Here is a 26,116-nt window from a genome sequence, read left to right on the forward strand (position 1 = left end):
GCCTCCTTGCAGATGGCCTCTCCTCTGCTGTCCTGCCTGCTTCTCCCTTGCAGTGAATTCAATAACCTTTGTTCTGCCTTGGGTGACTCCTTTCACCTCCTATACCACTGGCTTCCACCAATTGTTGCCCCACATTCGGGATCCCCAACCAATCAGACAGACACCCCATTTAGACACCACAGCAGCTATCTGATAAACTGTTAGAAAGGTGGGTTCTATTTTTTTTTTAGATTTTATATTTTTATTCATAGACACAGAGAGAGAGAGAGAGAGAGAGAGAGGCAGAAACACAGGCAGAGGGAGAAGCAGGCTCCACGCAGGGAGCCCGATGTGGGACTCGATCCCAGGTCTCCAGGATCACACCCTGGGCTGCAGGCGGCGCCAAACCGCTGTGCCACCGGGGTTACCCGAAAGGTGGGTTCTAATCTACACCCCTCCCAGCCGTATAGAATAATACTCCATACCCTCAAGTATCCAGGCAATCAAGTTAATGATGTAGTCTAGTCAACAAAGTATTTAGGGGGTTCATGTTGATATTTGCAATTTATTTTAAAATGTATCAAAAAATGGTGAGCATGAGTAATATAGGATTGTCAAAGCACTATGCTGTACACCTGAAAATACGTAACGTGATGTGTCAGCTAGACTTCAATAATTAAAATAAATCAATAGGTAATATAAGAATAAAAAATAGAATCTTGGAGACTGTGGGCTATCAGGAACGTGATCGGGCAGCTACTTCAACTACAGCCTCTATCCCCAGTGTTAGTATCTTTGCTGGAGCAAAACGACAGACTCTGGGACTTGGCATGCAGCTGTTGACCTGGCTAATGCCTTTTCCTCCGTACCAATCTTCAAGGACCACCAGAAGTTTGCTTTTAACCGTCAAGCCAAGGGATGTACCTTCACAGTAGTGTCTTTAGGGCTATGTGAATTCTCCTGCTCTTTGCCATAATATTGTCTGCCAAGTGGGACGCCTGGGTGGCTCAGCAGTTGGGCGTCTGCCTTTGGCTCAGGTCGTGATCCCCGGATGCGGAATCGAGTCATGCATCGGGCTCCCTGTAAGGAGCCTGCTTCTCTCTCTGCCTATGTCTCTGCCTCTGCTCTCAATCTGTGTCTCTCATGAATGAATAAATAAATCTTTTAAAAAATATATTGCCTGCCAAGATCTTGATCACCTTGACTTTTCACAAACCAAAGGACTGGCCCTCTGTAAGAACGACATTCTGCTGATTGGCCCTGATGAGTAAAAAGTGGCAAGTACTTTAAATGCTTTAGTAAAGCATTCAGAATGAGAAGATAGAAAAGCCATTGAAATTTGGAGACCCCACACTTCAGCAAAGTCTTGGGATTTCAGTGGTCTAAAGTATATAAAGATTTCCCTTTTTTTTTTTAGAAATATATTTATTTATTTTTTTTTAAAATTTTTTTATTTATTTATGATAGTCACAGAGAGAGGCAGAGACATAGGCAGAGGGAGAAGCAGGCTCCATGCACCGGGAGCCCGATGTGGGATTCGATCCCAGGTCTCCAGGATCGCGCCCTGGGCCAAAGGCAGGCGCCAAACCGCTGCGCCACCCAGGGATCCCAAAGATTTCCCTTTTAAGGAACCCTCTTACTCTGTTGGTGGGAATGTGAAATGGTGCAGCCACTCTGGAAAACTGTGTGGAGGTTCCTCATAGAGTTAAAAATAGACCCGCCCTAGAACCCAGCAATTACACTGCTGGGGATTTACCCCAAAGATACAGATGCAATGAAACGCCGGGACACCTGCACCCCGACATCTCTAGCAGCAATGTCCACAATAGCCAAACTGTGGAAGGAGCCTCAGTGTCCACTGAAAGATGACTGGATAAAGAAGATGTGGTTTATGTATACAATGGAATATTCCTCAGCCATTAGGAACGACAAATACCCACCATTTGCTTCAACGTGGATGGAACTGGAGGGTATTAGGCTGAGTGAAATAAGTCAATCGGAGAAGGACAAACATTATATGGTCTCATTCATTTGGGGAATATAAATAATAGTGAAAGGGAATAGAAGGGAAGGGAGAAGAAATGGGTAGGAAATATCAGAAAGGGAGACAGAACATGAAGACTCCTAACTCTGGGAAACGAACTAGGGGTGGTGGAAGGGGAGGAGGGCGGGGGGTGGGGGTGAGTGGGCTCTGAGGGGGGCACTTGACGGGATGAGCACTGGGTGTTATTCTGTATGTTGGCAAATTGAACACCAATAAAAAATAAATTTATTATTAAAAAAAAGATTTCCCTTTTATTTTACAATTTGTATTTATTTGTCTGATAGAGTGAGAGCACAAGCAGGCAGAGCACCAGGTAGAGGGAAAGGGAGAAGCAGGCACTGTACTGATCAGAGAGCCGGATGCAGGGCTCCATCTCAGGACCCTGGGATCATGACCTGAGTCGAAGGGAGATGCTTAACCAACTAAACCACCCAAATGGCCCCAAGATTTCTCTTCTAAGGTAAGACAATTGCTACAACTCACACTACCTACCACAAAGAAAGAAGCAAAACATTTGGTAGGTGTTGGGGGGATTTTATTATTATTATTATTAAGATTTTATTTATTCATGAGAGACACACAGAGAGAGGCAGAGACACAGGCAGAGGGAGAAGCAGGCTCCATGCAGGGAGCCTGATGTGGGACTTGATCCCAGGTCTCCAAGACAGGACCAGGCCCTGCACTGAAGGCAGCGCTAAACTGCTGAGCCACCCAGGCTGCCCCTGTTTGGGGGATTTTAGCAGCTAGAACCTAGCTGAGTGTGCTACTTTCTTTGATCCATCTTCAGACTCACCCGGAAGGCTGACTGCTTTGAGTGAGGACCAGAACAAGAGCAGGCTGCAGATTAAGTTCAGGCTGTAGTCCAAGCTGCCCCACTGCTAGCGCAGATCCAGCAATATCTCCTACTGCATCGCCTCCTCTCCCTCAATCCAAGCCTATTGTCCTCCCATGGGAACGTGCCGACCAACTGAGGAAGAACAAATGTGAACCTAGTTTACAGACAGTCTTCACAATATGCTGGTACAGCCTGAAGGGGGACAGCTGCAGGGATGAATCTGAAGGACAGAGGTCAAAACTGCAAAAGGGACATTTGATTGTCCATTGTCTGGAGTGGTCAAAAGTATGGAGGTATACGAATTTATGGGCAGGTACTCATGGTCCGAGTGGATGGTCAAAACTTGGAAGGAACAAGATTGAAAGATTAGTGACAAGGAATTTTGGGAAGAAGTAGTGGATGGACTTCCCAGAATATGCACCAACTGTGTTCTATGTGAATGCCCACCAAGGGGCATCCACTGCAGAGAAGATTCTTAATAACCAGGTAGACATGTGATACTTCTAGGGATGTCAGTCAGCCTCTTTCCAAGCTACCCCAACATTTGCTCAGTGTGTCCATAAACAAAGTGGCCAGGGCACCTGGCAGGCTCAGTTGGTAGAGCATGCAACTCTTAATCTTGGGGGGGAGGGGAGAGCGGTGTTTCATGCCTCACATTGGGTGTATAGATTACTTAAGAAATAAAATATTTAAAAAACAAAACAAACAAAGTGGCCATGGTGGCAGGGATGGGCTCAGCAACATGGACATCTCCTTACCAAGGCTGACTTGGCTACTGTTAAAGAAAAAGTTATTCTGACACTTATTAAAATGCTAAGGTGGACTCTATTCAGGATAATCACAATATAGGGACTACTGCAAAGGAGTTTTTTTTCAGTAAGGGGGAGAGACTGGGCTCAACTCTGAATAGCAGGAAACGTGGGATTCAGAGCCAAAGGGGGTAAGGTGAATGGATGGGAAATTACTAAGAGGATTGGGAAATTCTTTGGTAAATAGATCTAACAGAATTCTTGCTGAAGGCAGGTCAGGGTGATCAAATATTGCCTGGGGGATTAAGGGGCTGATGAATTTGGTCAGATGTCAAGGATGATCAGAAGTGGGGTTTCAGGAGATTCTGACAAAACTGACTTAGCAGGATCCTTGCTAAAACTGGACTCTGTAAGGATAGAGACAGAAGCTCAAGATCAAGCCTAGTCAAGAAGAGGGCTCAGAGGAGCCTGACCATTCAGTCAAGGAGAAAATCTTTGCCACAACTGCCATTGTTGAGTGCCTAATCTACCAACAGTCATTTTGAGTCCCAAATGTCACTATTCCCGGGAGAATCAGCCTGCTACCTGGTGGCAAGCTGATTACATTGGACCTCTACTATCATGAAGGGGGCAAAGATTTGTCTTCATTGGAATCAACAGAAATTCTGAATATGGACTTGCTTCGCCTATAAAGCTTTTGCTGTCATCACTGTCTGTGGACTCAAGTGCTGATCTACAATCATGGCATTCTACACAGGATCATGTCAGTTCAAGAAACTCATTTCAAAATGAAGGAAATACAGCAACAGGCTCATGCCCATAGAATACACTGGTTTTACAAACACCTGTATACCCAGTATCAACAGACCTAATTGAAAAATAGAATGATGGGCAGCCCGGGGTGGCTCAGCGGTTTAGCACCGTCTTCAGCCCAGGGCCTGATCCTGGAGACCCGGAATCTAGTCCCATGTCATGCATGGGGCCTGCTTCTCCTTCTGCCTGTGTTTCTGCTTCTCTGTGTGTGCGTGTGTGTATCTCTCATGAATAAATAAATAAAATCTTAAAAAAAAAAAAAAAGAATGACTTCATGACTTGGTCACAGGGCCAAGTGGGAAACAACACCCTGTCTGTGTTACAGGATGATGCACTGTATGCTTTGAATCAGAGACCACTACATGGTACTGTTTGTCCCACAGCCAGAATCCATGGGTCTGGGAATCAAAGGAAGGAAGTGAGTCTCACTATAATAACTAGTAACTCACTAGAAAAATGTTTGCTTCTCTCCTCAACAATTTCAAGCTCTGCTAGTTTGGAGATCTTAATCCCCACAGGGAGGAATGCTTACCCTGGGGGCACTTAATTCCTGAGTTGGATTTCCAGGGTATATAGGTGGCTCAGTCGGCTAAGCATCTGCCTTTGGCTCAGGTCATGATCCCAGGGGTCCTAAAATCTAGCCCCGCATTGGACTCCTTGCTCAGAAGGAAATCTGCTTCTCTCTCACCTTCTCCCCCACTCCCTCCCTCTCTCTGTCAAATAAATAAATAAAATCTTAAAAAAAAAAAAGATAAGACTTCCACCTGGACATTTTGGGGCACTATGCCACTGAACCAAAAGGCAACAAAAGGGATCCCTGGGTGGCGCAGCGGTTTGGCGCCTGCCTTTGGCCCAGGGCGCGATCCTGGAGACCCGGGATTGAATCCCACGTCGGGCTCCCAGTGCATGGAGCCTGCTTCTCCCTCTGCCTGTGTCTCTGCCCCTCTCTCTCTCTCTCTCTCTGTGTGACTATCATAAATAAATAAAAATTAAAAAAATAAAAGACTTTTAGATATTAAAAGTTCTTATTGGAGGTTTGCAATTTAGTCTTTGGGTAACAGAATATTCAGTGGGATTGTGACAGAATTAGAGAAGTGATTAGTATTGGCTGTGATAGATACAGTGACTGTTGGGACCTTGGTTCTTATTCTGAGGAAAAGTAAAACTCTTTCAACTGGACCAAGGATAGGGAAAAATAGTTTTATTGTTACTGTAAGAGAGCTCAAATGTGTCTAGGTGGGTGCCTATGGAAGCTGAGTAGGCAGAGAGGCAGACAGTTTTACTGCATCCCAACTCCAAATGCACACTTCAACATATGCTCTGTGATAGACAACTGAATTCCTTTTAAGCATTTCTGCTTTAAAGACAGCACACACTACAGCTGCCTGGCTGGCTCAGTTGATAGTGTGTAACTCTTGATCTTAGGGTTTTAAGTTCAAGTCCCACAGTGGGTGTAGAGATTACTTAAGTGTAAAATCTGTTAAAAAAGAAAAAAAGAGGGATCTCTGGGTGGCGCAGCGGTTTGGCGCCTGCCTTTGGCCCAGGGCGCGATCCTGGAGACCCGGGATCGAATCCCACGTCAGGCTCCCGGTGCATGGAGCCTGCTTCTCCCTCTGCCTGTATCTCTGCCTCTCTCTCTCTCTCTCTCTCTGTGTGACTATCATAAATAAATAAAAAATTAAAAAAAAAAAAAAGAAAAGAAAAAAAGGATAGCACATTCTTAGGCTTTCTCAGTAGAAGACACTGAGAGACACTGCAGGAAAGTAGAGGCTTCCTGTAATTTTCAATGCAGGCAGGCTAGGGTCCAGCATCCAATGGTGTGGGTGTGAGGACCTCCCACAGAACCTGCCCTAACCTCAGCCCAGCAACAGCCTTTCTAAGGCCACCTACCCAGACTCCTTTGATGAGCCCCCATTCAACCCCACACAGCCACCTACCTGGACTCCCTCAGAACCCCCATGCAACCTGCAGGCTGTTACCTGCTGGATTCCCTCAGCAAGCCCAAGTAGCTTGCACACAAGCACCTGTGGTCCAAAGGGCCATACACCAAGCAGTCATTCCTTCTGCAAACAGCTTTCCCACCCTCCATGACCTGCATGCCCTGGAGGCCCCTGTCTCTGCCAGCACCAACTCCCACTGCATGTCCACTCTACCAGTCACTGAACATCTGCTCCCCTGCCTACACTCCAGAGGCGTGTCTATTCATCCAGCGACTCCAGACTACTCTTGCCTGGCTAAGCTGGCAAACTTCTCTGTCATCTAATGGTCAAATCATGCAAAAGTCTAAATCCCTTCCAATTTTTTCCTTTCTTCGGTAGTCTCAACACTAGGGTACTATAAAAGGTTTCCTTGTTTCTTACACTCTTTTATCATAGTTAATAATTCTTTATATTAAATGTCCCTGTTTAATCTGTTGGGTGGTTGCTATCTCCTGATTGGACAGCAATGTATGAGAGTTACAATTGTTCTACATCCTCATCAGCATTTGGTGCGGTCAGCTTTTTAATCTTGGCCATCCAGTGGGTATGTAGTGGTATCTCATTGTGGTTTTAATTTGTACTTCCCCTTATGATGCTTGATGGTGTGATATTGAGCATCTTATGGTGTAAATAAGCACGATCTAACCTTGGGAAGATTTTGAATTCACTAATAAAAATTACATTTAGAAATATTATGTAAGGGATCCCTGGGTGGCGCAGCGGTTTGGCGCCTGCCTTTGGCCCAGGGCGCGATCCTGGAGACCCGGAATCGAATCCCACGTCGGGCTCGTGGAGCCTGCTTCTCCCTCTGCCTATGTCTCTGCCTCTCTCTCTCTCTCCCTGTGTGACTATCATAAATAAATTAAAAAAAAAAAAAGAAATATTATGTAAAGGGATGCCTGGGTGGCTCAGTGGTTGAGAGTCTGCCTTTCGCCCAGGGTGTGATCCTGAAGTCCCGGGATCAAGTCCCACATCAGGCTCCCTGCATGGCGCCTGCTTCTCCCTCTGCCTGTGTCTCTCTGCCTCTCTCTCTCTCTGTGTGACTATGATAAATAAATAAATTAAAAAAAAAACAAATAAATAAAATCTTTTTAAAAAAAGAAATATTAGGATCCCTGGGTGGCTCAGCAGTTTGGCGCCTGCCTTTGGCCCAGGGCATGATCCTGGGGTCCTGGGATCGAGTCCTGCATCAGGCTCCTTGCAAGGAGCCTGCTTCTCTCTCTGCCTGTGTCTCTGCCTCTCTCTCTCTCTCTCTCTATGTCTATCATGAATAAATAAAACCTTTAAAAAAATAAAAAAATCATGTAAAGAAATACTTAAGATGGACAAAACCATGGTATTAACTTTTTTTTTGTTTTAAGGAACCTGTGAATATTATTTATTAACTTTAATATTATAAAACTTGTTCAAATGACAAGTCAATTTTATAATTCCAATTTAAAATATGGAATCCAGTTAGTAACTAAGACTTACTGTTAGTTGAAACCTTACTATTTATATACACTATTGAAACAATTAGTGGAATATAAGATTTGATGCATTTATAAGTTTATAATTCTAAAGTCATAAAACTTATGTTAAGTATTAAGCAGAGTCATCTGTTAAATTGGCCTACTGTAGCTCTTAAATGGAAAAGTCTAACATATTAAATTTACAAGCATAGTTTGAAAGTGTTAAGGGAATGTGTTATAAAAGCCCTCTTTAAAAGAGATTGTTAAACCCTTTTAGACTATGCCACAGCCATGACTAAACCATGAGGGCAACTGTACTTAACTGGCAGCACATCAGGATCAAATAGACATGAATATAGAAATATAATTTGTCTCTTAACCATCTTAAGGTAGTAAGTTACAGATATGATACCTTTTACTCCCAGATACTTCAGCACGTGTTTCCTAAAAACAAGGACATCCTTTTACATACTCACAGCACACTCATCAAAATCAGGAAATTAACACTGACACAATGTTACTGTCTAATCTACAGACTTTTTTTTTTTTAAAGAATTCACCCACTGTCCTACAAATAAAAAGAAAAAAAAATTTAAATGATCTTTCTGAATCCCAGATTCAATCCACAAACTGAGGATCATCAGGTTTTTCCTTTTTAAAAAGTCATCTGTTAGAGACACATATGTAAATATGAATTATGATGCTGCAATTTGCTTTAAAATACTTCAATAAAGCAAAAAAAGGAGTTGAATGGGGGCAAATACATGAAATACATTATAATGGTGATAATTGCTGAAGCTGGTGATGGATGGGTCCTTTCTCCCTTTTTTCTGTTTTTAATTTTTCATGGTAAAAAGGAAAATTAAGTATAAAAATAATTGGTATATAAAGCCATTAAAAGAAAAATCACAGGCCTAATAGAGTCACTTGTGCTACTTCAGTAAACCAAGACTGAACACCTAACCTAACTGCTGTTTCAACACCCCCAGGAATATAACCGTTAACCAGCCAAACTGGAATTCACTGGTCAACACTAGGAGGTAATCCCATAAACCCCATCCATTCCCCTTAGGAGACAGACCGGGCCTAAAACAGTGCATTCTTTGCTAATTCCTTTTTTTTTTTTTTTTTTTTTTTTTTAATTTTTCTCCCCAGCGGCCTTTCAAAACCTTTGCTTTTCTGTAGCTCCACGGAGCTCCCTTCCTTTCGATAGATGGGGTTGCTGCCCAATTCACGAATCATTTAATGAAATCTTTCAGATCTTCACATTGGGCTAAACTTGTTTTTTAACAAGCCTATTGCTAGAAAGTAGTAAAAATAAGGACTCTCATTTGTTTCTGTGCAGTTATCAGCTCAGTTAAGCAATAATTGTGCAAGTTATTACCACCATTATAACGGTTGGCTCAGTTATGCTGTTCTGTGAGCTCATTTAATGCTCACAACAAACCTTTGAGGAAGATCCTGATTTAGCTCCCACGTCACAGACACGGTAACTAAGGCTCCGAAGGTGCAATCACCCAGTCTAGGCAGACAGAACGAGAAGCTGGAACCCGGTTATCTGCGCCCTCACTCCTCTCCAATACCGTCTCCCGTAGGGATAGATCTGAGACCCAGGGAGAGGAACTGCACTTGCCCCGGACGGGTATCTCCGCAGAAACAAACCAAAACTGCATTCCCTAGTTCCGTGCTCCTCCCCACTTGGACCGCAGAAACTCCGAGGAGCGGATGCTTCGGGCCTTTAGGCGCGGGGGCGGGATTGGAGCGTCCTCCCCGCGCGCCCGGCGCAGGAACGGGAATCCTCCCGCCCCGCCCCCGCCCCCGGCCCCGCCCCCGGCCCCGCCCCCGCCACGACCCCGGGACAAAGCTGTCACGCGGCGCGCCGAGGGCGTGGCCTGGGATCCCCGGGGAGGGGAGGGCTCCGTGTGTCCTTGGGTTGAGAGGGGAGGTGACATCGCCGGAGGAGGACGCACGATGAGGGCCCTGCGGGTGAGGGCCCCCAGGGGCCGGCCGGGGAACCCAACCTGGAAGCGCTCGCCCCGATGCGAGACTCACTAAACATCCGGATCTGGGGCCTTGGAACGTGAGCCCCCTTCAGGGTTCGGGCTCCCCCCTAAACAGCACGGGGCGCTCAACCCCGGCTGCTAACCCCGGGGCTTGCGAGACAGCCGCGGCCCCTAACACGGCCCAGCGCCGCGGTGTGAGCTCCTGCCCTTCATCCAGGGCCCCGTGGACATCTCCGGACTAGGCCCTGGGAACCTAACGCCCTTGCCCTCCCCGGACTTCTCGGCACTAAGCAACCCCCCTAGGCGCACGGACCCAGGGTGGAGCGTTCCCGTTAATCTAGGAAAGCTTCCCTCCTTAAAAAAATTAAATAAATAAAAATAAAAATCTCGGGGCTTGGACCCGCAGAACAAGTCTCCTTCTGGGTCGGCTCCTCTTCGAGACCCTCTAAACAACCGGGAAACCTCTAAGCCAGACTCGGCGCGAGCCCCCTTTCTCTGGGCCTTTCTGGACAGAACCCCCGCCTTGCCTCGGAGCGGCAGTTCGGATCTTGCCGCTGAGACACAGGAAGGGCCGTCCCCACGTCCAGGCCTCAGAGAGCCCATCCCCTCACCCCGCCCCTCCAGCAGCCAGACCCCTTGGGGGCACCCTTTCTGGTGTCTCCGACACCCATCCCCTCCCTCCCCGCCAGGTCTCCCAGGCGCTGGTTCGCTCTTTCAGCTCAACTGCCCGGAACCGCTTCCAGAACCGAGTGGCTGAGAAACAGAAACTCTTCCAGGTAGGAGGAGCCGGGGGCGGGGCGAGGGGAAGAATCCAGACCCCTGGCTTGGTCCTGGAGCACACACAGTAGGGACAGACGGGGTACAGTCCACCGTACCCCTTTCTCACCCGATGCCTCCACCACCCAGGCGGACAATGACCTCCCGGTGCACCTGAAGGGCGGGGGAACGGACAACATCCTGTACCGAGTGACCATGGGGTTGTGTCTTGGGGGTGAGTGCCGGCTGCCACCGCCTGAGCTGCTGGGGGAGGAGGCCGGCTCGCGCTGCTTCCCAGGCTGAGGTTTGCGGAGAGGGCTAGTGGCTGGGCTGGGGCTCAGGTAGGGGATTGGGTTGCGAGCTGACCAGGTTTGGGGACAGTCCAGGAGTTGGCGCTAGCATGTATGGAGGGGACACGTAGGGCTTGGGCTTCTGCCCCAGGAGTGGGGGGCCCAGGCAGGAATTGTGGAGAAAGCCGCAGCCTAGTCTGGATCAAGACTATGGGATTCTCCACCTTAAGTGCAGTTTGGGAAGGGAGCTAGAGCCTGACTTGGGGCTTCCATCCAGACTGGTGATTGAGGAGCCTGCAGAGGGGCTTTAAAAAGCTGAGATAGAGTCCAGGGAGGCAATTAGGATCTCACCCTGTGTCACCTTCCTCCCTCCCTAGGCACTGTCTATAGCCTGTACTTCCTTGGCTGGGCCTCCTTCCCTCATAAGAAGTGAGACCAAGAAGCCTGGAGAACCTGAACAAGCATCAATAAATGTGCTGGCTTTTTGGGGAACCCAGCCCAGCTGTGGCCTCCGTTTGTTTGCCTGCCCCTGGCAAGCCCATCCTCCCACCAGCAAGGGATTGTGACACCAGGACAGCCCACTGCCCCAGCCCTGAGCCCCTCGTGCTAGAGGATTACTACAACTACAAAGCTACTCCCAGGATATTGCTGCCTCTCAGCCCTCCTGAGGGGCTAGGGACCCCTACGGTCCCCCTGGGCTGCCTCTTAGGGCCTGGGGATCTGGGATCACATCCTGGAATTCCAGAGGGGGCTCTATTCTAGGATGGCAGCCCCTCTCCCTCCAGAGCCTGAAGAGTAGGAAGGAAGATACTGAACAGGATCCATGACACAACAGAGGCAGAGGCAAGTGAGGACAGAGCCAAGAGGGAGCAAGCATGGCCTTGGGGAACAGAGCTAGGGTGGGGGGTACTGACATCTCCCAAGAGCCTGGATCTTGCAGCAGAAGCAGAGACTGTCCAGGCTTCTGGGTCCCAGTCTCAGCCTCCACAGGGAGCTCAGCAAGAAAAGAGTACAGCTCAACTAGAATCCAGTGTGGGAAAAAGGACAAAGACAAGAAAAGGACTAGGAAACATGCAGATCCAGGCCTGGGGATACAGAGTAAACCACCTCCGCCGCTAGGACCCGACTTCCCTCTGCCCCTGACAGAGACAGAGCCTCCCCTCAACTCTCAGAACAGGAGGCAGATTTTAGAGAGAGCAGCTTTTATTTCCTCCTGGGCCTGGCAGGCTGAGAGCAGAGTACAGACAAAGGCACGGTGGCGCCCGGGCCTGTTATGGCCTGGAGTTTGGCTGCCAGGGTGGTAACTGTGAACAAGTGTGCCAGAGTGTGTAGGGACTGGAGTGATCTTCCCGAGACTGAGAGAAGGGCCCTTGGGGTGTGGAAGCAACATAACTATCGGGTTTGGCACAGGTGCATGACAGGGGTTATGGAGCAGTTGTGGGATGGGTGTGCCGAGGGTGGGGTGACCCTCAGGACAAGGTGTGTTAGAGTGTCTCAGAGCCAGGGGTAACTCGGGGCATGGCTTGTTGGGGCATGTTGGGCCCTGGCTATTGGCTGAGAAGCCAAGTGCTAAGGGCTGGGGGAACCAAAAGACCTGTGGGTCAGTAGGACCCATGAAGACGAGACTGCAGACTGGCTCGGCCCTGGGAGAGACAGAAGAATCCAAGGTGACTCCTATAGCGAGGCGATGAGGGGGCAGGTCTGGGGTTCCCATTCAGGAATACATCGTCAGCTGCAGCCACTGGGGAGAGGAAGGCACAGGGTGAGGAGCAGGAAACTAAGGAATAGCTGACACCTTTCTCCGTCCTTCCCCAGGGGTTGTTGGGAAATAGGAGGAGGGAGCAGTTGGTACATGAGGCTGAGGGGAGGGGGGGTGTCCCCTGCTGGGCACCCACATCTCAGAATGAGAGCTCTTACCTCCTGGATGTTCACCTGAATTTGTCCAGTGCCATTCTTGTCAAGAGATTTGAAGGCACCTAGAGAAGAAAAGGGTTGGGGGATTTGGCTTTTAGGATAAAAACATGCAGCGGCATCTGGCTGGCTCAGTTGCTAGAGAATGCGACTCTTGATCTCAGGGTTGTGAGTTTGAGCCCCATGTTGGGTGTGGAGATTAAAAATAAAATCTTGGGGCAGCCCAGGTGGCTCAGCGGTTTGGTGCCACCTTCAGCCAGGCGACATGATCCTGGAAACCTGGGATCGAGTCCCACGTCAGGCTCCCTGCATGGAGCCTGCTTCTCCCTCTGCCTGTGTCTCTGCCTCTCTCTCTCTCTCTCTGTGTCTCTCGTGAATAAATAAATAAAATCTTTAAAAAAAATAAAAATAAAATCTTGAAGAAAAAAAATAGGGACGCCTGGGTGGCTCAGTGGTTGAGTGTCTGCCTTAGGCTCAGGGTATGATCCCAGGGTCCAGGGATCGAGTCTCACATCAGGCTCCCTGCGAGGAGCCTGCTTCTCCCTCTGCCTGTGTCTCTGCCTCTATCTGTGTGTCTCCCATGAATAAATAAATAAAACCTTTAATAAATAAATAAAAATAAAAAGGATAAAAATGTACATATGGAACGATGATAATAATGACTAGCACTTGGGGCACGGGTCTTGTTCAGTTGGAGCATGCCGCTCTTGATCTCCGGGTCATGAGTTCAAGCCCTACATTATATGTAGAGTTTACTTAATAGTTTTTTTCAAATAATATGAAAAAATAATAAAATAATGGCTAGTACTTTATTGAGTTCTTACTCTGTGCCAAGCACTGTATAAAGTGCATTCCATGTATTATTAACTCATGTAATCTAATTCTGAGATAAGTGTTATTTTATTTTTATTTTTTTATTTTTTTAAACGATTTTATTTATTTATTCATGAGACACATAGAGAGAGAGGCAGAGACATAGGCAGAGAGAGAAGCAGGCTCCATGCAGGGAGCCTGATGCAGGACTCAATCCCAGGACTCTAGGATCACGCCCTGAGCCAGGGGCAGATGCTCAACCACTGAGCCATCCAGGCGTCCCCTCCATAAGTGTTATTTTAAAACAAGGCATAAATAAATAAATAAATAAATAAATAAATAAATAAATAAATAAATAAATAAATAAAACAAGGTACAGAGAAGTGAAGTGATGTGAAGAACTGAAGTGATGTGGTCCAGGGACATGAGGATTGAAAGGCAGGCTGTGAGCCCCTCGATAGTGGCCTCCATATACTGACCTGTATGTACCCCACCTCTGCCCAAGCCCCAGCCTCCTACAGACCTCTGAGGACCTAGCCATCCACTTCCAGCCTCAACTGGCTACTGGGAGGAGGCTCTGAAGGCTCCACTTCCTGCTCCTACTGTCCGGTGTAGTCCCCACTCACGTCCTGAAACCCGACTCTGTATTCCCCACCCACAGCCAAACCTGGGCCTACACTGTCTTTGCTCCCTCTCTTGCTTACCACCCTCGGGTGTCCACATACATGGTGTCCCAGACGCTCCTTACTGCAGTTCCTACTGGCCCTCTTGGTGGTAAATCCAATGGCCATTTCTTAGACCTTCTCATAAGTGACTTCTCTTCACATCCCTGACATACCTGCCCCTTTTTCTCTACCCATGGTTTTATTTATTTATTTTTTCTACCCATGGTTTTAATGCTTTGCCCTCCCTGGGCTCTTCCTCAGCCAAAACTGACCCTGACCTTTCTCTGACTAGAACCTGCTATGGCTCTCCACTGCTCCCAATAAATGTCTGAGCACCCCTGAACATGACACTCACAGCCGTGCGTGGCCTGACCGTGCCCATTGCTCCTGCTTCTTTTCCCACAGTTCTCTCAGATCCGAGTTCAAATTCTGACTTTGCAACTTCCTGCCTGAGTGGCTGTGAACAAGCAGTGTTGCCTCCTTGAACCCTAGTTTCCTCCCCCAGAAAATGGCGACAATAATTCCCACTTTCTCAGGGTGGTCTTAAGGATTGAATGCATTTGTATCCACAAGAGCCCTCGCAATCCAGCCCCTACTGACTCCTCCAGTCTTATGGCTCTGTACCCCAGGCCCCTCCAGCGTTCAGAACTGAGTTCAACAAACACCAAAAGCACCACCTTCTCTTTCCCTTGGCACAGGCTGTTCCCACAGCAACACTCATCTCCACTCTCTCCCTGGGGTCACTTCTCTCATCCCTCAGGCCTCAGTTCACACATGTCCTCCTCCAGGAAGCCCTCCTTGACCCCTTAGTCTGCATCAGGTGCCTCCTAGGTTCAAATAGCCCCCTGAGCTTCCCCAGTCACAAATCTACACCCACTGCTCCTCCCAGGCCTGATCACTGCCCTGCACTTCCCCTGCCCCAACTATAACCGTTCGGGGCTGTCACTGCCTGGAGATTTGCCTCTTCTCTGCTAGATCGTGAGTGATGTGAGGGCAGGGGCTGGGGCTGCTGTGGTCCCTGGCGTTGCTTGCCTCAGGATCAGTCTCGAAGGAGACTCTGGCCAAAGGAGGTGGAGCAAACCCCCACCTGGGAAGAGAGCTGGGGTATCACTCACGGAACATGGCATCCAGCCTGACCAGGCAGCTGATGAAGTTGTCAAAATCCATGTTCCCTCCTTCATCCGAGTAGCGTCGGATGATCATGTTGTAGAGATGTTCATTCAGGTGGAACCCTGAGAATGGTTTCATGTCTCAGGTGTGGAGGCCACAAGGCCCAACCCGCTCCCACCCCTAAGATTTAGGCTCAGACCAGCTCACTGGGGACCGCCGTACCAATCCCACCCCCAGTCAGGCCACCTCCCTGCCAGCCGTACCTGCTGCCTCAAAGGCCCCCGGGAGTTCACTGCTGCAGATGGTGCCTGAACGGTCAACGTCAAATTGTTTGTATATAGCCTGCATGGGGACAGACAGGTAAGGATTAAACTGAACTTCATGGGGCACCGCCTGAGGGTCTTGGTGCTAGGACTTTGAGGTCACCACGTACCTGCCACTTTTTGATGTTGTTCCACAGATACTTGAATTCCTGGAAGCCCAGCTTGCCTGTGGTGTCACTCTGGTGCAAGTGTGTTAAGAATAGTGTGACGGCTGTACCCAGACACATCCACTGTATGCAAAATGACCAGGCAGGGGAACCTGGGCTAAAACCCCAGCTCCTATCCCAGCTGTCACGTCATCTTGGATATGGTTTGACTTTTCTTTTTATCCACACATAGTTTAGTTCATATTTCTTTTTTTTTTTTTTTTTAAGATTTTATTTTGGGGGTTCCTGGCTGGCTCAGTTGGAAGAGCCCATGACTCTTGATCTCAGGGTCATGAGTTTGACCCCCACATTGGGTGTAAAGATTACTAAATATTTTTTTTTAAAGATTTATTTATTTATTATGATAGAGAGAGAGAGAGGCAAACACACAGGAGGAGGGAGAAGCAGGCTCCATGCTGGGAGCCCGACGCGGGATTAGATCCCGGGACTCCAGGATCGCACCCTGGGCCAAAGGCAGGCGTCAAACCGCCGAGCCACCCAGGGATCCCCCTAAATATTTTTTAGTAAAATATAATTAAAAATCAATCGATAAGCATAACCATGGGGAATTATATTGAACTTCTCTAAACTATAAATTCCTCACCTAAAAATAATAACTAACTCATTTATAAAATTCTTTTTTGGGGGGGGCAGCCCTGGTGGCCCAGCAGTTTAACACCACCTTCAGCCCAGGGTGTGATCCTGGAGACTGGGGATCGAGTCCCACATCAGGCTCCCTGCACAGAGTCTGCTTCTCCCTCTGCCTGTCTCTCTCTCTCTCAATGTCATGAATAAATAAAAAAAACAAAATCTTAAAAAAATATATATATATATATATATATTTTAAGATTTCATTCATGAGAGACACACAGAGGCAGAGACATAGACAGAGGGAGAAGCAGGCTCCCTGCAGGGAACCCGATGTGGGACTTGATCCCAGGACCCTGGGATCATAATCCGAGCCAAAGGAAGACGCTCAACCACAGAGCCACCCAGGCGCCTCTATAAAATTCTTACCAGCAGTCTAATTTCATGAAGGTCAGCACATGGGAAAAACAAGGGTATCCTGGAACCCTAAGGAAATAAGGTGATGATAGTAAAGACCTGCTGGATGGGACACCTCAGTGGGTCAGCAATTGAGTGTCTGCCTTCAGCCCAGGGCGTGATCCTGAAGTCCCAGGATCAAGTCCCGCAATGGGCTCCCTGCATGGAGCCTGTTTCTCCTTCTGCCTGTCTCTGCCTCTCTCTGTGTGTCTCTCATGAATAAATAAATAAAATCTTAAAAAAAAAAAAGAACTGCTGGGTTTGTGATACAAGCAGAATGAGATAAAGCCCTTAGCTCAGGGGCTAATATTTGATAAACTCTCAAAAACAATGATGGCCAAGACTTATCAAATTACCTAGTACGTGCCAAGTAGTGCTAAGCTTCGCAGGAACGTCACTTTTCTCACTAAGTCCTTAAGACACCAGCCTCACCAGTATTATTCCCCAGTCAGAGAAAGAAACCAATTCAAAGATGGAAATCTACCTATGATCATAGTAGCAGCTAACGTGTACAACCACTTACGATGTGCTATGGCTATGCATTGTCCTAAATAAACCTTTTGCATGTAGCTCCAATTCAGTTTCACTATTATCATTCACTTCATTTTATAGACTGGCAAATTAAGGCACAGAGAGGCTCCATAACGTCACTAAACAGCACAGCCAAGCATGTAGAACTCTGTGCTACATATGTATGTGATCACATGACAATATATGGGTGTCTACATTTCCCCTATGTGCTGAGCATGCATGTATCCAAGATCAACTAATGATTGGCCCATGTGCAAACATGCATGTGTGTTCCTGTGAACATGCCTTCACATATCTTCACCTATACTGCGTGCCCTTGCATATATGTGCATGTTATAGGCATACCTATAGCAGTTATAAGCTTCGGTTCTTGGGGCACCTGGCTGGCTCAGTCAGTATAGTGTGTGACACTTGATGTCTGATTGGGGAGTTCAAGCCCCACGTTGGGTGTAGTACTTATTTAGAAAAAGAAAGAGGGATCCCTGGGTGGCGCAGCGGTTTGGCGCCTGCCTTTGGCCCAGGGCGTGATCCTGGAGACCGGGGATTGAATCCCACATCAGGCTCCCGGTGCATGGGAGCCTGCTTCTCCCTCCGCCTGTGTCTCTGCCTCTCTCTCTCTCTCTGTGACTATCATAAATAAAAATAAAAAAAAAAAAAAAAAAAGAAAGAAAAGAAAAAAAAAGAAAAGAAAAGAAAAGAAAAGAAAGAAGGAAGGAAGGAAGGAAGGATAGAAAGAGGAAAAAGAAAGAAAGAAAGAAAGAAAGAAAGAAAGAAAGAAAAGAAAAGAAAAGAAAAGAAAAGAAAAGAAAAGAAAAGAAAAGAAAAGAAAAGAAAAAGAAGAAAAGAAAAATGAGCTTGGGTTCTTGAGCCTAAAAGACCTGAGTCCAAATTCCTACCCTGCCACTTACTTTGTAAAGAGTAACCTTCAGACAAATGATTGCCTCTCTCTGAGTCTCAGTTTCTTGACCTAAAAAATGGACTAAAACAATTCTGCCTATTTAACAGGACAGCTGTGAAATGCCAGCTGTGATAGCTGAGGTTACTATTTATCGCCACACGTCTGGGTGTGTGGTAGTGAGTGTGTGTTCTGATATACGTATGTCCACATTTGTATGAAAGCTACACCCTGGCTGTCCCAACCGTGCTCTCACAAAACTCCTTCACCCAAGGCTTCAGTCAGATTGCCCCCAAGGATACATCCATCACGGCCACCATGCTGCGACATGTGTCAATGCCAAAACCATCAGTTTTCAGATCAGGGTCTGTGGGGGACAGATTGAAAGTCAGAAGCCAGAGGTCACAGCTACCCCAGCAACCCATGACTCAAAACCTGTCCTATGTGTTGAGCCCAACAACTCACGTCTGGTTACGACCTTGTTGAGAATGTTCATAAGTTCTGTGGCACTGACTTCCATGTCCTGTGGGGAAAAGTCAGGGATGGTTAAAAGGGAAGAATGTCATGAAGGGGAATGGGGATTCTTTGGGGATTGCCATTTTTGGGGGTGTGTGCAAGGGCAGCCCAAAGGAAGATGTGGAAGACTTAGGACAAAGATAGGGGCCCAGGGTTACTTACATCTCCAGCCAGCTGAGCAAAGAGCCTCCGGAACTGCCGGACCTCCTCGCTCTCATTGGCTTCAATGTTGGAGTAATGGGTGCGTGGAGGCTGCAGAGGGAAAAGATCTCAGAGCAAGTGGTTGGTGGAGGGGTGCCCGGGTCAGGACAGCCCTTGGTGGGAAAGTCGGACTGTGCTGAGTGGCTGGGTGATCAAAGAAATGAGAGATGGTCAGAAAGCTGGGAGTGGCTCTAGCTAAGACCCTAAGTTTGGGGACCTTGGCAAGGGAGAGATTTAATGAGTGGAATTTCATAAGGGGGACAAAGGGACAATGATGGGTGCTGAAAAAAGCCTGGGAGCGAGAAGCAGGGTCTCGGATTATAGAGGGTGGCTTACCGGAGGCTCTGGGTTGTACTGTGCAGCTGCCTCACTGAGGGGAGAGTAGGGAGTTAGCGCCAGTGTGCGGAGCCTCCAAAGACCGTGCCCAACCCCTCAAACTCCAGCCCACCACCCTCCCCACCGGCTCCTTCCGCTCGCCTTAACTGTCCCCCTTTGCTGCCCTGGTGGCACCTGGCAGGAAACTCAGAGGCCCGCCCCTACGGTAGGCCTCACCCCGGCCAGGGCACACCTGCCCAAGGACAGATTCCTCAACAGATCACTTCATAGAAGCTCTGACCCAGCTTCCTGGGGCTCCATCCTCCTCAGGCCCCTTCTGTCTAGGAACCTGCTCCGTCCTGTGCTTCCTGAACACCCGTGTCTTCCCAACATCCCACCAGCTCCAGGAGTCCCCACCCCTTCGAGGGGGCCACGGTTAACGAGGCCCCTGGTGACAGCCCGCTCCACCTCCACCAGGTCGTATTTCTAGCCAGATCCACCTCCTTCGGGATCATCTCCCGCATCCCATTAGGCCTCGGCCTCTGCGGGGTCCAGCGCCTCACTGACCCGAGACCACGGCCACGCCGCGCCCACAAGGCAGGCCTGGCCCCGGGGAAGAGACGGCCGGGCTCGGCGGCTCCGCCCCCCTAACGTCCGCCTCCCGGCCGCCGGGGGCAGGCCGCGCCCCCCGCTAAGCCCCACCTCCCCGAGCAGCGCCCGTCAGGTCGCCCCTCAACGGCCAGACTCCGCCCACGACAAGCGCCGCCTCCTGAACTGCCAGCGGCCCCGCTACGGCCCGCGCCCTCGAGGCGGCGGCCCAGCCTCGTAAGACGGCAGGTCAGGCTCCAGGTTACCTCCAAGTGCTCAGGCGGGACATGCTCCTCCGCCGGGCCCCGCCCCTCAGGCCTCGCCTTACCTGATGGCACTAATGACCCCGCCCAGGATGCGCATGGCAGTTCCGCCCCCGCCGCCGCCGCCGCCGCCGCCGCCGCCGCCGCCGCCGCCGCCGCCGGCTCCGCTGATGAGGCCTCCGATCACATTCCCCAGGCCCCCGCCCAGGCCCCCGCCTCCCCCGCCGCCGCCGCCTCCTTTCAAGAACGAGTTAACCAGGAACATGGCTGCGATTTAAAATTCCTGAGGGGGGGGGGAAAGGGGGGGTCAAGGGGCCGCATCGCCACTGAGCCCGCTCCTTCCACACAAAAATACGCATTTCTGGCAGCCGGACTCGGGGAGTAACATGAGGCCTCCGGGCAGGGACTTATGCTCCGGCTCGGGCTTGAGGGTGCGTTTGGGATGGGGTCTGGGGTTCTGGAGGAGGGTAGTTTTCGGGTGGTGGGACAGGGACTGAAGATCGGGTTTGAAATCCCCTCTGGGTCCACAGGATCTCCTTCTGGCTTGAGGGCCCCTGGACTGAGTCTGTGCGTAGGCATCATTAAGGGTAAGGGTCCCGGTCTGGGGGGTTCTCCAGATGGGGGCCCCAAGCTGGTGCAAGGCATCTTTGACATGTCTAGGTACTCGAATCAGATGGAGCCCCAGAGCTGGGTTTCGGGGTCTTGGGCGGGTCAGGGGCGCCGATCAGAGATTCTCCACTTGGAAGGCTCTGGGGCAGGGTTCAGGAAACCCAGAAATGTGAGCTTGAGGGTTTCCATACTCCCAGCAGCGGGTTACAATGTCGCCGCTGATTCTGCGGGCTCGGGTCTAAGATTGTGGGTGTGAATCCCGGGGCCTGGGATAACGGGGTTCCCATTAGAATTGGGAGAACGGATCTAAGGATCGTGGTTCTGGGACCCTACCCTGGGCAGAATTTGTAGGAGTACCTCTCAAATCCACGGGCTCGAACTTTAGATCCTGAGGCAGAGGGTGGAAGAGTCCCCGGGGCGGGGGGGGGATAACCTGGTGCCGGACAGAACTGGGGCTTCCGATCTGAGATCGTGGGTCTGGGGGGGACCCCTGAGACCAGGGCTTAAGGGTGTTGGATATGGGGGCCGCAAGGACCGGGCTTACGGAGTACAGGGCTAATCCAGATCGGGCGCTCACCGCCTCGCTCACTCGTCCGTGGATCCGTTCGTCCGCGCTGCTCCCGGGCCTCCGGCCGCGTCCGGCTCCGCAGGGCGGGGCGGGTGACTCAGGCTGCGGGCGGGGCTGGGCTCTGCGGGCGGCCCGACCGGCCTCCGCGCGGTCCTAGAGCCGGCCTGAGCTGCGCCTGCGCGCGCCGGGCCCGCCTCCCGTGACCCCGAGCGGCCGCCGCGGCTCCGCCCCGCTCGTTTCCTGAGCTGTGGGGGCGGACCCCGCCCTGCGCTCCGAGATCCGAGGTCTTCCCGGTCCTTGAGGGAGTGCGGTCGCCGTGCCCGGGATCCCCCTCTAGTGTTGCAGTGTGAATTCTGGCCCCACAGCCAGCCCCCGTGCGCCCCGCGGTGCCGTTTTCGGTCCGCTGGGAAGGGGACTTCGGGCCCGCGGCCCGGATCCTAGTCCTGTCGCCCCAAAGCATTTGGAGACCCGGATGCTCGGCCCACAGCCCGGGGACCGGCGCCCGCATTTGGGGCAAGGCGCTAAGGCTGGACTAGCTTTCCCGGGGCCCTGCAGCAACCAGGTGGCGGTCAGACTGCAGGAAGGACTTCGCCGCCTACAGAAGTTGCCTGTGCCTCCTCCCCCCGCATCCTTTTACCCCGAGTCAGCGGCGCCAAGCGTCGCCTCCTCCTCATCTCTAAAGAGGGGCCTGGGCTCCCGAACAGTCTCTCTTGCCTGGTTTCTGAAGCTAGATGTCCCCAAGATCGGGCGGAGAAGTAGGGGGTGGGGAATGCAGAAGCTGGCAGGGCCAAGGGCGGCAGCGGAAGCCCTCTGGGGACCTCCGGCCTCCAAACTTCAGGGCTCCTCAGAGGGAGCTAATCTGGCTCCCAGGCCTTCTGGAAAGTCTGGCCCCCTTCGACTCTCCCCTGGAGGCTGACTTAGCTTGAGTCTGAACCCTGGCTCTGACATTTAATAACTGGGATCCTTGGGCTCTGAGCAAGGCTGTTTTGTTTTGTTTCATTTCGTTTTAGCAAGGATTTATTCATCTGTAAAATGAGAAACAAAGGTTCCCATTCCCCCTCAGAATTGAGTGGTAAATAAGGTTAGTAAAAAGGAAACATTGTGTGTGTGCCTGCACCCATGCTGCTGTTCCCTCCTCCTGTAGCCCACCTGGATTCCTCAGGTGGTTGACTGACCTACCCTTAGGTGATACTGATAAAAATAAGGGCCAGGCACTCTCCTGAGCACTTTACATATAACCTCACATGCCCTTGTAGCAGCCCTATGGCGTGGATGTACGCAGTATTTCCATTTTACAAGTAAACTGACTGAGGGTAAACTCCCTAGCCTGTAACCTTAACCACTACCCTAATGCACTGACTTCAATAATATGATTAATTTTTCTTAAGATTTTATTTATTTATTCATGAGAATACACAGAGAGGAGAAAGAGAGAGGCAGAGACACAGGAAGAGGGAGAAGCAGGCTCCGTACAGGGAGCCAGACGTGGGACTCGATCCCGGGTCTCCAGGATCACACCCTGGGCCAAAGGCGGTGCTACACCGCTGAGCCACCCGGGCTGCCCAATATGATTAATATTGGCGCTCCTGACTAGCTGAGTTGGAAGAGCGTGAAACTCTTGACCTCGGGGTCATGAGTTCAAGTCCTGCATTGGGTATAGGGATTACTAAAAGGGATAAACTTAAAATAATATAATTAGTATGATAATAGCCTAAATAACAAGATCACATCAGACAAAACTGCAGTAGCAGCCAGGCCAGGGAATTGCTACACAAGCCTTGCCTATGAGGCAGGAATTTACAGGAGAGAAAAATGGAGGCCAGGTGGGTCACTTGCCTAAGGTCACAGAGGATGGCAGAACCAGGTAGGAATCTGGGCCTGGCTGAAGTCAAAACTTGGTGACGACTAATCCAAATTCCCTTCTTACCACACCCTTCCCTACCACTCTGGAAAGCTTCCACTGCCTGCCCTCTCCAGGGCTCCCTGCCAGGCCCTTGCATGGGCCATGCCCTCAACCTGAAACACTCCCGCCTTTTTTACCTGACTCAGGTCGCTCAGGACTCACCTCTTCTAGGAAGCACCCCCTGTCTCCACCCCGACCTGAGACTGGGTGAGGCTTGCAGTTGCTGGCCTCTAACTTACACTCTCTCCTAACACGCTGCCACTCACTGGCATCTAGATCAGTCTCCCTGTCCTTTTAACCCAGCCGGCTCCAGGTGTCAGGCCTTGGTCCTCCTCTGTATCCGCTCATGCCATAGAGGATCTCCCCCAACATGCGGGGTGTACAGTCCATCTCTAGGCTACTAAGATCCAAATTTCTGTCTTCAGCCCAGACACCTCCAGGCTCCTACAAACTGCATTCTATTCACCTTCTCCGTAGGGGCTTAGAAGTGTCTCAAACTTCACACATCCTAAACTGAGCTTCTAACTTCTCCCAAACCTGCTCCCTCCCCCCTTTCCCCATCTAGGTTGATGGCACCTCTGTCCTTCCAGTGACTGAGACTGCACAGCCCAGGATCATCCTGACCTCTCTTCCACACCCGTGCCAACCTGTCAGGAAATGTTGACTCCACCAACACTGCCCCAGCCCGGGACAGTTTCCATCCTCCCTGACCTGACCCCACAGCAGCTCCTCCGTGGGCTCTGTGCTCCCTGCCCGCCCTCACAGTCTGCTCCCCATCCACAGCCAGAGGGAGCCTGTGATATCCTGAGTCAGGTCTGGGCCCTCCCCTAGCCACACTTCTCTCCTGGTAAGAGTCAGTCCTCACCATGGTCACCCATGCTAGCGATCTGTACTGTCACCTCTCTGACCTCACCTCCTCCTCCTTAAGAAAGTGAGAAGAAGCACTACTGGCACCTCAACCTGGATGTTCCCAGCCCCCTTGGAGGCCCTGCAAGTGCAGCAATATCCAAAGAGCCCATCTCCTGGTGCCCTTGAGGGCTGCAACCCCATTACCAAGGCCCTCTCTGGCCACACCTTAGTGCCTCAAGTCTGCGCATCTAGTGGTCTCAGGAAGATCCTTTCAGATCTTTGATTTCACCCCCACACTCCCCGTTGCACCCGCATGCTGCCTTTATCATTTATCACCTGCTAACATGGTGTATCGTTTACTCATTTATCCAGTTCCTTATCTTTCTCCCCCACTAGAATATTAGCTGCTCAAAGGATTGCTGTCCGTCTTGTTCACCGCTGCGTACTGAGTTCCTAGAACAGTGCCTAGCACACCTTAGGAGAGATAGTACAGCAAGCATACTGAAGTCCTCCACCAACTTCCAGATTCCTTTGAATTCAGACATGGTTATGACTTGTGTTGGCCAATAAAATGTAATGGAAATATCGGGAGTGTCTTATTTATTTGTTTGTTTTTTCTTTGTTTGTTTATTTATTTATTTATTTATTTATTTATTTAAAGATTTTATTTTTAAGTAATCTCTATACCCAGTGTGGGGCTTGAATTTACAATCCCAAGATCAAGAGTTGCATGCTCCACCAACTGAGCCAGCCAGGTGCCCCTTATGTAATGTTTATGCCCAATGTGAAGCTTATAGTCATGACCCAGAGATCAAGAGTTGTACGCTCTACAGATTAAGCCAGCCAGGTCTCGTGGGAGTGTCACTTTTAAATGTAGAATTTAGGGGATCCCTGGGTGGTGCAGTGGTTTGGCGCTTGCCTTTGGCCCAGGGCGCGATCCTGGAGACCCAGGATCGAATCCCACATCAGGCTCCTGGTGCATGGAGCCTGTTTCTCCCTCTGCCTCTCTCTCTGTCTCTCTGTGACTATCATAAATAAATAAAAGTTAAAAAAAAATTAAAAAAAAAAAATAAAATAAAATAAAATAAAATAAATGTAGAATTTAAAAGCCAGTGCAGGTGGCACCTGGCTGGCTCAGTTGGTTAAATGTCTGCCTTTGGCTAAGGTCATGATCTCAGGGTCCCACCACATCGGGCTCTCTGCTCAGCAGTGAGGCTGCTTCTCCTCTCCTGCTTGCTGCTCCCCCTGCTTGTGCTCTCTTTCTCTTTCTCTCTGTCAAATAAATAAATAAAAATCTTTTTAAAAAATTAAAAATAGGGCAGCCCTGGTGGCTCAGCAGTTTAGCACCGCCTTTGGCCCGGGGTGTGATCCTGGAGACCCGGGATCGGGTCCCACGTCGGGCTCCCTGCATGGAGCCTGCTTCTGCCTGTGCCTGTGTCTCTCATGAATAAGTAAATAAAATCTTTAAAAAATATAAAATAAAAATAAAAATAAAGGCCCGTGAAGGATGCTCTATGCTCTCATCACCTGCCTAGGCAACATTAGGAGCCTGACAAGCACAGAGGTGCCAAATAAAGGAAGCTAACTGGCTCACTGAGCCATGGCATGGAGGAAATCTGACTGTTTCTATAAGCAAGAAATAAAAATTGATGAGTTAGTCTGCTAAGGTCTAGGGCTCATTTGTTATCACAACATAACCTAGCCTATTCTAATTGATGCAGATAGAAGTTGTTACTATTATACCATGAGAAAAGAGATGGGGTTACTTGTCCAAGATCACACAGTTGGTAAGTACCAGAATCAAAATTGATACTCAGTGTGGTGCCTGGCTGGCTCAGTTGGTAGAGAATGTAACTCTTGATCTCGGGGTTGTGAGTTTGAGGCCCACATTGGGCATAAAGCCTATTTTTTAAAATATTTTATTTATTTATTAATGAGAGACACAGAGGGGGTGGGGCAGAGACACA

The 26,116-nt window shown here is 49.7% G+C and overlaps 2 protein-coding genes and 1 long non-coding RNA gene across 5 annotated transcripts; 2 read left to right on the plus strand and 1 right to left on the minus strand.

The window, feature by feature from the left end:
- Positions 1–9,720: 9,720 nt before the first annotated feature.
- On the plus strand, positions 9,721–11,395 carry LOC121485169 (cytochrome c oxidase subunit 7A1, mitochondrial). Its single transcript, XM_041745250.1, has 4 exons — positions 9,721–9,836; positions 10,543–10,629; positions 10,760–10,844; positions 11,277–11,395. Exons 1-4 carry the CDS (start codon positions 9,822–9,824, stop codon positions 11,330–11,332), a joined length of 243 nt encoding a protein of 80 aa, XP_041601184.1. The 5' UTR covers positions 9,721–9,821; the 3' UTR covers positions 11,333–11,395.
- A 689-nt stretch (positions 11,396–12,084) lies between these two features.
- Positions 12,085–21,559, minus strand: CAPNS1 (calpain small subunit 1). Of its 3 annotated transcripts, none has more exons than XM_041745247.1 (11): positions 21,407–21,559; positions 20,286–20,503; positions 19,391–19,424; positions 19,016–19,105; positions 18,803–18,860; positions 18,640–18,704; positions 15,832–15,900; positions 15,662–15,740; positions 15,404–15,520; positions 12,817–12,875; positions 12,085–12,640 (listed from the first exon to the last, which is right to left on the minus strand). In XM_041745247.1, the coding sequence occupies exons 2-11, from the start codon at positions 20,483–20,485 to the stop codon at positions 12,614–12,616; spliced, it is 798 nt and encodes a 265-aa protein (XP_041601181.1). In that variant the 5' UTR covers positions 20,486–20,503; positions 21,407–21,559; the 3' UTR covers positions 12,085–12,613. The 3 variants fall into 3 exon arrangements, with proteins under 3 accessions (XP_041601181.1, XP_041601183.1, XP_041601182.1); XM_041745249.1 differs by having other exon boundaries at positions 21,374–21,499; XM_041745248.1 differs by lacking the exon at positions 21,407–21,559 and adding an exon at positions 21,187–21,339.
- LOC121485170 lies at positions 20,513–24,715 on the plus strand. The gene is made up of 3 exons (XR_005986225.1): positions 20,513–20,651; positions 23,866–24,147; positions 24,546–24,715. It is a non-coding gene; the product is annotated as an uncharacterized LOC121485170 (long non-coding RNA).
- The last annotated feature ends 1,401 nt before the right edge of the window (positions 24,716–26,116 follow it).

The sequence above is a fragment of the Vulpes lagopus genome, chromosome 2 (assembly GCF_018345385.1).
Source record: "Vulpes lagopus strain Blue_001 chromosome 2, ASM1834538v1, whole genome shotgun sequence".
Classification (NCBI taxonomy): Eukaryota; Metazoa; Chordata; class Mammalia; order Carnivora; family Canidae; genus Vulpes; species Vulpes lagopus.

Excerpts from the sequence above, each read along its gene's own strand:
- CAPNS1 (XM_041745247.1), bottom strand. The coding sequence starts at position 20,485 with ATGTTCCTGGTTAACTCGTTCTTGAAAGGAGGCGGCGGCGGCGGGGGA. Across the intron at positions 18,861-19,015 it reads TTGCTCAGCTGGCTGGAGAT|GACATGGAAGTCAGTGCCAC; the intron begins GTAAGTAACCCT and ends TTTTCCCCACAG. Across the intron at positions 15,521-15,661 it reads GGGGGCCTTTGAGGCAGCAG|GGTTCCACCTGAATGAACAT; the intron begins GTACGGCTGGCA and ends AACCATTCTCAG.
- LOC121485169 (XM_041745250.1), top strand. Across the intron at positions 10,630-10,759 it reads AGAAACAGAAACTCTTCCAG|GCGGACAATGACCTCCCGGT; the intron begins GTAGGAGGAGCC and ends TCCACCACCCAG. Across the intron at positions 10,845-11,276 it reads CATGGGGTTGTGTCTTGGGG|GCACTGTCTATAGCCTGTAC; the intron begins GTGAGTGCCGGC and ends CTCCCTCCCTAG.